The sequence below is a fragment of the Dendropsophus ebraccatus genome, chromosome 1, assembly GCF_027789765.1.
Source record: "Dendropsophus ebraccatus isolate aDenEbr1 chromosome 1, aDenEbr1.pat, whole genome shotgun sequence".
Taxonomy (NCBI): domain Eukaryota; kingdom Metazoa; phylum Chordata; class Amphibia; order Anura; family Hylidae; genus Dendropsophus; species Dendropsophus ebraccatus.
The window spans coordinates 206,332,678-206,345,808 of NC_091454.1; the positions used below are offsets into that span (position 1 = coordinate 206,332,678).

General features: G+C 38.0%; 1 protein-coding gene across 1 annotated transcript in view; it reads right to left on the reverse strand.

Annotated features, from left to right (window-relative positions):
* Positions 1-13,131, reverse strand: part of LOC138784201 (uncharacterized protein PF3D7_1120000-like) — a 52,127-nt gene that overhangs the window by 38,039 nt on the left and 957 nt on the right. The window contains exon 3 of the mRNA XM_069959711.1: positions 293-403. Within this exon, the coding sequence (XP_069815812.1) occupies positions 293-403 (111 nt within the window). The remainder of the gene's footprint in view (positions 1-292; positions 404-13,131) is intronic.

Consider the following 13,131-nt stretch of genomic DNA (forward strand, 5'->3'; position numbering starts at 1 on the left):
CTTTGGCTATCTATCTATCTATCCATCTGCTCCTGCAGCTAATGTCAGCTGGGGATAAGTAAAGGGCTGCAGTAATTCATGTCTCTTCCTCCTCTATATTGACATTAATATTGTGCAACCTTACAAGCAAATGAAGATAATAAGCTCCATAGAGCTCTATATTTTTTTTTATTGTAGTTTATAAGCACAATTTACCCCAGATAAAACAATGTGGATGTAGATAATGCCATACAGATGTGTTAAACACCAAAAAAAAGTAATAATAATAATAAGCGGTGTAACCAACACTCACAGTATTTTAACAAGATGCTTGTGGTGATCATCAAAATGAGGAACAATATAGTAATAAGGGTCAGAGCTGCTACACTTATCCGAGATTTTGTTATGTTGCCGGGTGACTCTTCTAAAAGAAAATCATCACAATAAATATATTTAGATAGATAGATAGATAGGAGATAGATAGGAGATAGATAGATAGATAGATAGATAGATAGATAGATAGATAGATAGAAAGATAGGAGATAGATAGATAGATAGATAGATAGATAGATAGATAGTAGATAGATAGATAGATAGATAGATAGGAGATAGATAGATAGATAGATAGATAGATAGATAGATAGATAGGAGATAGATAGATAGATAGATAGGAGATAGATAGATAGATAGATAGGAGATAGATAGATAGATAGATAGATAGATAGATAGATAGATAGATAGATAGATAGATAGGAGATAGATAGATATATAGATAGATAGATAGATAGATAGGAGATAGATAGTTAGATAGATAGTAGATAGATAGATAGATAGATAGATAGATAGGAGATAGATAGATAGATAGATAGATAGATAGATAGATAGATAGATAGATAGGAGATAGATAGATAGATAGAAAGATAGAAGATAGATAGATAGGAGATAGATAGGAGATAGATAGTTAGATAGATAGGAGATAGATAGATAGATAGGAGATAGATAGATAGATAGATAGATAGATAGATAGATAGATAGATAGATAGATAGGAGATAGATAGATAGGAGATAGATAGAAGATAGATAGATAGATAGATAGATAGATAGATAGATAGATAGATAGATAGGAGATAGATAGATACAGATAGATAGTTTTTTATTCGCCCAAAACCGCAACGTTTCGACCTCGCTATGAGGTCTTTTTCAAGCAGTGTCAATGGTACATATGGCAAAGTGTGCATTTTATACACAGCAAACAAGGTCAAAAATCAGTGGTTACAAATCATTAATTAGTGTATCACAGCAACAGCAGGTAAACAAAATACATACGCAAAAGGAGATACGTGATCGTGACAAATACATCACATGATCGGTATAGTGTCCATCAAAAAAATCACCATCAAACGTGTATAGTGTGTAATATATGATATAATAAAGTCCAAAAAGTCCTATTTACAAAAGGAATGACGAGGATCCTCACTCACCATGATGACAGCTTCGCCCCATGTTAGGAGTAGTTGGCGTGGTGGATAACAAAAGGCTCATGCGCAGTAAACAACCAATACACAGCAGTGAGTCAGTGACGTATTCTATGTCCCACGTGATCGGATTAACTCTATGCATGTAGGATACTGACCCAAGTGGAGAATAACAGTATCTATGTAGATTCAAAATATGGAACACTGTATGCTACATCCATTGACACGGCGAGTGTATAAACACCCAGACGGCCTTGCTGAGACATTTGTACCATACTTCTCCATATACAGGGCTGCCGGGAAACAAGAGATCTCGGGCTGTTTCAAAAAAAGCCGCACACAAAAATTCCTCGGTGTTCCGGGACTCCTGATTCACGGCACCGTGCATCACGGTGTCCCTTCCACTAAGTCCATGGCCTTCCACGCTTGGACTTTCTGGTACTCGTCCCGGCCGACATTTTACCATGTGGACGCTGTTGCAGTGATTCCAAAAGCGCATAGAAAACGCAAGAGTGTCGCTGAATGTGAATAGCAGCTAACAGCCAAAAAGTTCTGGGCAACATGGGCAACATGTGATCAAAACTGACACTTTTACACATCCCATAACAAAAAGGAGATATCAGATTAAACAACATATCACATGCGATACAGACTGGGTCATTTATATCATTTTGTGTCCATGTCAATTACTCTATGTTGGTGAAACCTCCCTAGATGTCAAGACTCGCCTCACACAACACAGGTACACGATACGCAAAAATAAATTGGACCTACCAGTGTCTAAACATTTTGTTGAACTTAATCATCAGGAACAGGACCTTCGAGTCATCTTCATGGAACACATCACCCCCCCAATCAGAGGTGGTGATAGAGTGTCTCAATTGAAAAGGAGAGAACTTTTTTGTATCTTTGAATTGAATAGTCTCAAACCTAACGGTCTAAATATAGATTTCAAAATCAATAATCAATAATATTTTTCTTAGTACTTACTATTAATATCTTTTTTCCTCAATAGATGGCATTTTTCTCTCCTCTATGTTGTTGTACCATGTGTATATATGGCCTATAATTAGTTTTACTATATACTTACCTTTGTTTATCTTTTCAGGATATCAAGCAATTTTCTTTGGAATCAAGGAGACTTCACCACATGATGACCTTGCCCATTTGAGAACTTTTTGGCTGTTAGCCGCTATTCACATTCAGCGATACTCTTGCGTTTTCTATGCGCTTTTGGAATCACTGCAACAGCGTCCACATGGTTAAAATGTCGGCCGGGACGAGTACCAGAAAGTCCAAGCGTGGGAGGCCATGGACTTAGTGGAAGGGACACCGTGATGCACGGTGCCGTGAATCAGGAGTCCCGGAACACCGAGGAATTTTTGTGTGCGGCTTTTTTTGAAGCAGCCCGAGATCTCTCGTTTCCCGGCAGCCCTGTATATGGAGAAGTATGGTACAAATGTCTCAGCAAGGCCGTCTGGGTGTTTATACACTCGCCGTGTCAATGGATGTAGCATACAGTGTTCCATATTTTGAATCTACATAGATACTGTTATTCTCCACTTGGGTCAGTGTCCTACATGCATAGAGTTAATCCGATCACGTGGGACATAGAATACGTCACTGACTCACTGCTGTGTATTGGTTGTTTACTGCGCATGAGCCTTTTGTTATCCACCACGCCAACTACTCCTAACATGGGGCGAAGCTGTCATCATGGTGAGTGAGGATCCTCGTCATTCCTTTTGTAAATAGGACTTTTTGGACTTTATTATATCATATATTACACACTACACACGTTTGATGGTGATTTTTTTGATGGACACTATACCGATCATGTGATGTATTTGTCACGATTACGTATCTCCTTTTGCGTATGTATTTTGTTTACCTGCTGTTGCTGTGATACACTAATTAATGATTTGTAACACACTAATTAATGATTTGGAACCACAGATTTTTGACCTTGTTTGCTGTGTATAAAATGCACACTTTGCCATATGTACCATTGACACTGCTTGAAAAAGACCTCATAGCGAGGTCGAAACATTGCGGTTTTGGGCGAATAAAAAACACTTATTACTTTTTCACTGAATTTCGAGTGCCACGGCTTTTTCTATTTAGATAGATAGATAGATAGATAGATAGATAGATAGATAGATAATAGATATGTATAGATAGATAGATAGATAGATAGATAGATAGATAGATAGATAGATAGATAGATAGATAATAGATATGGATGGATAGATAGATAGATAGATAGATAGATAGATAGATAGATAGATAGATAGGAGATAGATAGATAGATAGATAGATAGGAGATAGATAGATAGATAGATAGATAGATAGATAGATAGATAGATAGGAGATAGATAGATAGATAGGAGATAGATAGGAGATAGATAGATAGATAGATAGATAGGAGATAGATAGATAGATAATAGATATGTATGTATAGATAGATAGATAGATAGATAGATAGGAGATAGATAGATAGATAGATAGATAGATAGATAGATAGATAGATAATAGATATGGATAGATAGATAGATAGATAGATAGATAGATAGATAGATAGATAGATAGATAGATAGATAGATAGATAGATAGATAATCAAAGAATTCCGCAGCACAACCATGTGGTGAAAAAATCCAAAATTGTGTTTATTCCATGTCAGTAGAAAATTCCATGCAACGTTTCTGTCTCTTCTCGAGACCTTTCTCAAGCATAAACATAGTGAGTAACACATCCATTTTATACACACGTGAAGTCAGCTACAATTGATTGTCAATCAATGTGACGTCATAGTAAAAGTGAAATCGTTCACAATATAGGGTCCAAAAGGACAAAGTGTACATTGGTATACAATTGCTTGTGCATTTATATATACATATCACACAAAACATAGTGAAAAAAGTGCTACATTTAAAATAATATGTAGTTTGCTGGGCGGAGTCAGCCACCACTCTCCACTGCTACTGGTTCTTCATTCACATGCCTTCATTACAGGACGTCATCTCCCTGGTGTAAAACAACCTCTCTGTGCAGGTGTGTGCAGACTCTCACTCTGCTCATCCCTGTGGGTGGATACATGGGAGGACCTATGGGGGCTCGCTTCTGTAGCTCCAATCTCAGTAGGTAAATATGTTATTATACGGTCATGCTGAGAATTAGTAAAACATCTGTGATCTTCAAGGAGCAGGGGCCATAATATGTACAGCTAGCACATTCAAACGGACTGTCACTATTCGGAACTCCATCCTTCAAACTTCGGGTTATCCGGCCTGACGCTCTTAGCTTCGTGTTCACACACAGCGCTAGAGCGAAAGTGTACCTGGGTATCTCAAACACCCTACAAAAAGAGTGGGAGATTCCCATACCTGCCCAAACCCAATATTAAGTTGTGGAAAGTCCTATTGTACTATATCAGTGTACTAACCCCGTAGTTGGAATTAACCCCATCCTGATATTACTGGTCAGCAGTGGGTTGTGGTGGAGTCCTCGCGCTCAGTCTTGATCATTCTAAAAAAAATTAAAAGAGAAAGAATGTGATTACTCAAATAATATCAAAGTACAAGACCATCATGTTGGGGTACGTTCAGGACAAATCACCCCCCAAACAAAATTATATATTCACTTATACATATACGTATTAATTTTAAACTCCACATTAAGACCCTTTGGCTGTAGAGTATCCAACCGAAAAATCCATAGTAATTCCCTTTTCTTCAGTGCTGTCACTCGATCACCTCCCCTTGTTAATGGGGGAATATGATCTATGATCATAAATTTTAAATCCCTCTCACTGTGTTTCAATTCGGTAAAATGTTTCGAGACAGGGAGATCTTCTCTCCTCTGTCTGATGGAATATCGGTGCTGATTAAGTCGGGTACGCATCTCGCAAGTGGTCTCACCCACATATAGTAGCTGGCATGGGCACCAGAGAACATAAATTATCCATTTGGACGTGCAAGTAAGATAAAACTTAATATCATATTTTTTACTCGTGTGTGGATGTATAAATTCATTCCCTTTGTGCATATAGGTGCAAGTGATACACTGTCTGCATGGAAATGACCCCTTATTTTTAACCATAAGGAATCCCTGTCCTGTTCTCTCTTTTTTTTGTAAGTCCGATTTAACCAACTTATCTCTCAAATTACCACTCCTTCTATAAGACATAAGTGGTGGGCATTGAAATTCTTCAATCATTTGGAAACTGTTACTCACAATTCCCCAATGATGTCTGATGATGTTTGTTATTTTAGGGGATAAGTCATTGTAAGAGGATACAAACGGTATTCTGTTTTTTTTCTCTCTTGTACGTGTACTGTCCAACTCATATATTCTATCTCTATGTCTCATCAACAGGTCTCTGGGGTATCCCCTCTCCTGGAAATCCCCCACCATCTCCCGCAGCGCGGACTCCAGTCTATCAGGTGAGTCTGTAATTCTTTTAGCCCTTATCATTTGACTATAGGGTAGGCTGCGGACCATTGGCCTAGGGTGACAGCTAGAAAAATGGAGACACATATTGGTATCTGTTTCCTTTCTATATAGGTTTGTTCTCAATAAATTGTCCTCTAATGTAAGTTTTACATCCAACAAATTGATCTCCTTGTAAGACTGTGTCAGTGTAAACTGAATATTACTGTCAATGCTGTTCAAAAACATATGGAACTCCTTCAGGGAATCCTCCCCCCCTGTCCATAGGAGGAAGATGTCATCAATGAATCTCCACCACCTCAGAACATGTCTGGAGTGATGGGATTCAAAGACGACATCCTCCTCCATCGTGGCTATACAGATGTTTGCAAAAGTGGGGGCTACATTAGCCCCCATTGCCACGCCCCTCTTTTGTAGGTATAGTGTGCCTTCAAATGTGAAATAATTGTTCCTCAAAGTCAGTTCTAACAGTTCCAAAATAAAACTGTGGGCTGCATCCGGTATTTTAAGTTTGTGTAAATTGCGTCTTACCGCTGTCATGCCAAGTTCATGTGTGATAGAAGTGTATAAACTTACAATATCAAATGAGGCTAAGATACACTGTGGGGGTAAGGTAAGTCCCTTGATTTTTTCCAAAAAATCACCTGTGTCCTTTCTGTATGATTTTGTATTAGTAGCCAGGGGTCTGAGTACTTTGTCTAAGAATATCGATGTGTGCTGCATAACAGAATCCCTGCTGGAAACTATAGGTCTCCCCGGTGGGTTCTGGAGGCACTTGTGGATTTTTGGTAAAAAATAAATAATAGGTGTTACTGCATGTTTTACTTTCAGAAACTCAGACAATCCTTCATCTATCAGCCCCTCATCAACCCCCTTGGACACAATCCTGGTAAGTTGTTCCTCTATTGTTTGTTTGGGATCTCTGGGTAGAATTTCATATACTTCCCTATCCCCCAATTGTCTATATGCCTCTTCCATATATTTAACCCTGTCCATGACCACGATCGCACCCCCTTTGTCAGCGGGTTTGATGACCAGATCGTGGTCATGGACAAGGGAATCCAAAGCCACTTTATCACTGTTAGACATGTTTGGAACCAAAATGTTATGTTTGTCATATGTTTCTCTCAACGTTGCAATATCTTTCTTAACCAAAGAAATATAAGTTTCTATTGCCGCAGACATAATAGGAGGTTGAAAATCACTAGCATTGTACAGATTTAATTCCTTAGCAGAAAATACACTTTTACTTATTTCACCAATTTTCTCAGTGACATCAGGTTTAGCAGAGAACCATACTTTTAAATTAATTCTTCTGAAAAACTGTGATAAGTCTAGTTCTAACTGGAACCAATCTACAGGTACACTAGGACAAAAACTTAAACCTTTCTTCAAAACAGACATTTGGGCAGTATTTAGTATAGTAGAGGAGATATTTACCACGCTTTTGGAGTCTCCCTCCTCAAGCTGATTGTTCTCGGTGTTGCTGCCTTGTTGTTCTTGTATGTCCTTGTTTTTTTTGTAGCTCCTGTGTCGTCTGCGTCCTCCCCTTCTCGTTGGCCGTCTGAACGCTGCCCTAAAAAAACTTCCGATTCTTCTGCTGTAGACTTTTTCTTAGGATCTTTTTTGTCTCTGTTGTCCTCCCTTGGTTTCCTCACTTTTACTTTAGTTGTCTGTTCTTGCTTCCGTCCCTTGTACTCTCTCCAAGTGTAGACTCTGCCCAATTTATAGTCCATTTCATCCCTATACCACTTGTGTCGTTTGGTCTCTTGTATTTCTTTTTTATATTTCTCAGAAAAGGTTTGATGTTTGGTAATGAATTTGTTGTACTCTTCACCTGTGGCAGTTTGTTTCAGTTGTTCATCCAGTTCAGCCACTTTAACTTTTACTTGTGTTAGTTCTCTCTGCATAAATTCAATATTTAGCATTAAAATGTCCAGACCATATTTATCAGAGATTTTCTCAAACCTCTTGCGAAAGTCTATATCATTGGTAAAAAAGTTTGGTCTCAGTGTGGAGCGGATGCCCCTAGGAATCATATCACAACGCAGATATTCCCCTAGTGCACCCAAGTGGAGCTGTATGTTGATCATGCGTTTATTTTCAAATTCAAGTGTCCTTTGTATATCAATAAAAGTGGGTTTTTTTAGGTAAAACCCACTTTTATTGATATACAAAGGACACTTGAATTTGAAAATAAACGCATGATCAACATACAGCTCCACTTGGGTGCACTAGGGGAATATCTGCGTTGTGATATGATTCCTAGGGGCATCCGCTCCACACTGAGACCAAACTTTTTTACCAATGATATAGACTTTCGCAAGAGGTTTGAGAAAATCTCTGATAAATATGGTCTGGACATTTTAATGCTAAATATTGAATTTATGCAGAGAGAACTAACACAAGTAAAAGTTAAAGTGGCTGAACTGGATGAACAACTGAAACAAACTGCCACAGGTGAAGAGTACAACAAATTCATTACCAAACATCAAACCTTTTCTGAGAAATATAAAAAAGAAATACAAGAGACCAAACGACACAAGTGGTATAGGGATGAAATGGACTATAAATTGGGCAGAGTCTACACTTGGAGAGAGTACAAGGGACGGAAGCAAGAACAGACAACTAAAGTAAAAGTGAGGAAACCAAGGGAGGACAACAGAGACAAAAAAGATCCTAAGAAAAAGTCTACAGCAGAAGAATCGGAAGTTTTTTTAGGGCAGCGTTCAGACGGCCAACGAGAAGGGGAGGACGCAGACGACACAGGAGCTACAAAAAAAACAAGGACATACAAGAACAACAAGGCAGCAACACCGAGAACAATCAGCTTGAGGAGGGAGACTCCAAAAGCGTGGTAAATATCTCCTCTACTATACTAAATACTGCCCAAATGTCTGTTTTGAAGAAAGGTTTAAGTTTTTGTCCTAGTGTACCTGTAGATTGGTTCCAGTTAGAACTAGACTTATCACAGTTTTTCAGAAGAATTAATTTAAAAGTATGGTTCTCTGCTAAACCTGATGTCACTGAGAAAATTGGTGAAATAAGTAAAAGTGTATTTTCTGCTAAGGAATTAAATCTGTACAATGCTAATGATTTTCAACCTCCTATTATGTCTGCGGCAATAGAAACTTATATTTCTTTGGTTAAGAAAGATATTGCAACGTTGAGAGAAACATATGACAAACATAACATTTTGGTTCCAAACATGTCTAACAGTGATAAAGTGGCTTTGGATTCCCTTGTCCATGACCACGATCTGGTCATCAAACCCGCTGACAAAGGGGGTGCGATCGTGGTCATGGACAGGGTTAAATATATGGAAGAGGCATATAGACAATTGGGGGATAGGGAAGTATATGAAATTCTACCCAGAGATCCCAAACAAACAATAGAGGAACAACTTACCAGGATTGTGTCCAAGGGGGTTGATGAGGGGCTGATAGATGAAGGATTGTCTGAGTTTCTGAAAGTAAAACATGCAGTAACACCTATTATTTATTTTTTACCAAAAATCCACAAGTGCCTCCAGAACCCACCGGGGAGACCTATAGTTTCCAGCAGGGATTCTGTTATGCAGCACACATCGATATTCTTAGACAAAGTACTCAGACCCCTGGCTACTAATACAAAATCATACAGAAAGGACACAGGTGATTTTTTGGAAAAAATCAAGGGACTTACCTTACCCCCACAGTGTATCTTAGCCTCATTTGATATTGTAAGTTTATACACTTCTATCACACATGAACTTGGCATGACAGCGGTAAGACGCAATTTACACAAACTTAAAATACCGGATGCAGCCCACAGTTTTATTTTGGAACTGTTAGAACTGACTTTGAGGAACAATTATTTCACATTTGAAGGCACACTATACCTACAAAAGAGGGGCGTGGCAATGGGGGCTAATGTAGCCCCCACTTTTGCAAACATCTGTATAGCCACGATGGAGGAGGATGTCGTCTTTGAATCCCATCACTCCAGACATGTTCTGAGGTGGTGGAGATTCATTGATGACATCTTCCTCCTATGGACAGGGGGGGAGGATTCCCTGAAGGAGTTCCATATGTTTTTGAACAGCATTGACAGTAATATTCAGTTTACACTGACACAGTCTTACAAGGAGATCAATTTGTTGGATGTAAAACTTACATTAGAGGACAATTTATTGAGAACAAACCTATATAGAAAGGAAACAGATACCAATATGTGTCTCCATTTTTCTAGCTGTCACCCTAGGCCAATGGTCCGCAGCCTACCCTATAGTCAAATGATAAGGGCTAAAAGAATTACAGACTCACCTGATAGACTGGAGTCCGCGCTGCGGGAGATGGTGGGGGATTTCCAGGAGAGGGGATACCCCAGAGACCTGTTGATGAGACATAGAGATAGAATATATGAGTTGGACAGTACACGTACAAGAGAGAAAAAAAACAGAATACCGTTTGTATCCTCTTACAATGACTTATCCCCTAAAATAACAAACATCATCAGACATCATTGGGGAATTGTGAGTAACAGTTTCCAAATGATTGAAGAATTTCAATGCCCACCACTTATGTCTTATAGAAGGAGTGGTAATTTGAGAGATAAGTTGGTTAAATCGGACTTACAAAAAAAAGAGAGAACAGGACAGGGATTCCTTATGGTTAAAAATAAGGGGTCATTTCCATGCAGACAGTGTATCACTTGCACCTATATGCACAAAGGGAATGAATTTATACATCCACACACGAGTAAAAAATATGATATTAAGTTTTATCTTACTTGCACGTCCAAATGGATAATTTATGTTCTCTGGTGCCCATGCCAGCTACTATATGTGGGTGAGACCACTTGCGAGATGCGTACCCGACTTAATCAGCACCGATATTCCATCAGACAGAGGAGAGAAGATCTCCCTGTCTCGAAACATTTTACCGAATTGAAACACAGTGAGAGGGATTTAAAATTTATGATCATAGATCATATTCCCCCATTAACAAGGGGAGGTGATCGAGTGACAGCACTGAAGAAAAGGGAATTACTATGGATTTTTCGGTTGGATACTCTACAGCCAAAGGGTCTTAATGTGGAGTTTAAAATTAATACGTATATGTATAAGTGAATATATAATTTTGTTTGGGGGGTGATTTGTCCTGAACGTACCCCAACATGATGGTCTTGTACTTTGATATTATTTGAGTAATCACATTCTTTCTCTTTTAATTTTTTTTAGAATGATCAAGACTGAGCGCGAGGACTCCACCACAACCCACTGCTGACCAGTAATATCAGGATGGGGTTAATTCCAACTACGGGGTTAGTACACTGATATAGTACAATAGGACTTTCCACAACTTAATATTGGGTTTGGGCAGGTATGGGAATCTCCCACTCTTTTTGTAGGGTGTTTGAGATACCCAGGTACACTTTCGCTCTAGCGCTGTGTGTGAACACGAAGCTAAGAGCGTCAGGCCGGATAACCCGAAGTTTGAAGGATGGAGTTCCGAATAGTGACAGTCCGTTTGAATGTGCTAGCTGTACATATTATGGCCCCTGCTCCTTGAAGATCACAGATGTTTTACTAATTCTCAGCATGACCGTATAATAACATATTTACCTACTGAGATTGGAGCTACAGAAGCGAGCCCCCATAGGTCCTCCCATGTATCCACCCACAGGGATGAGCAGAGTGAGAGTCTGCACACACCTGCACAGAGAGGTTGTTTTACACCAGGGAGATGACGTCCTGTAATGAAGGCATGTGAATGAAGAACCAGTAGCAGTGGAGAGTGGTGGCTGACTCCGCCCAGCAAACTACATATTATTTTAAATGTAGCACTTTTTTCACTATGTTTTGTGTGATATGTATATATAAATGCACAAGCAATTGTATACCAATGTACACTTTGTCCTTTTGGACCCTATATTGTGAACGATTTCACTTTTACTATGACGTCACATTGATTGACAATCAATTGTAGCTGACTTCACGTGTGTATAAAATGGATGTGTTACTCACTATGTTTATGCTTGAGAAAGGTCTCGAGAAGAGACAGAAACGTTGCATGGAATTTTCTACTGACATGGAATAAACACAATTTTGGATTTTTTCACCACATGGTTGTGCTGCGGAATTCTTTGATTATTTATGGGGAGACGTGGATTCGGTCTCCAGCTGCTGGCACCCTTACACCAGTCTGAACAGAGTGCACTTCAAACTGGACGTTAGATAGATAGATAGATAGATAGATAGATAGATAGATAGATAGAAGATAGATAGATAGATAGGAGATAAATAGATAGATACATACATAGATAGAAGATAGATAGATAGATAGATAGATAGATAGATAGATAGATAGATAGATAGATAGGAGATAGATAGATAGATAATAGATGATAGATAGATAGATAGATAGATAGATAGATAGATAGATAGATAGATAATAGATATGGATAGATAGATAGATAGATAGATAGATAGATAGATAGATAGATAGGTAGGGAGATAGATAGGAGATAGATAGATAGATAGGAGATAGATAGATAAGAGATAGATAGATAGATAGATAGATAGGAGATAGATAGATAGGTAGGGAGATAGATAGGAGATAGATAGATAGAAGATAGATAGATAGATAGATAGATAGATAGATAGATAGATAGATAGATAGATAGGAGATAAATAGATAGATACATACATAGATAGAAGATAGATAGATAGGAGATAGATAGATGATAGATAGATAGATAGATAGATAGATAGATAGATAGATAGATAGATAGATAGATAGATAGATAGGAGATAGATAGATAATAGATGATAGATAGATAGATAGATAGATAGATAGATAGATAGATAGATAGATAGATAGGAGATAGATAGATAATAGATAGATAGATAGATAGATACATAGATAGAAGATAGATAGATAGATAATAGATAGATAGATAGATAGATAGATAGATAGATACATAGATAGAAGATAGATAGATAGATAGATAGATAGGAGATAGATAGATAGATAGATAGATAGATAGATAGGAGATAGATAGATAGGTGATAGATAGATAGATAAATAGGAGATAGAGAGATAGATAGATAGGAGATAGATAGATAGATAGATAGATAGATAGGAGATAGATAGATAGATAGGAGATAGATAGATAGGAGATAGATAGATAGATAGATAGATAGGAGATAGATAGATACAAAAAAAAGTCTTAATTGTAAAAGAT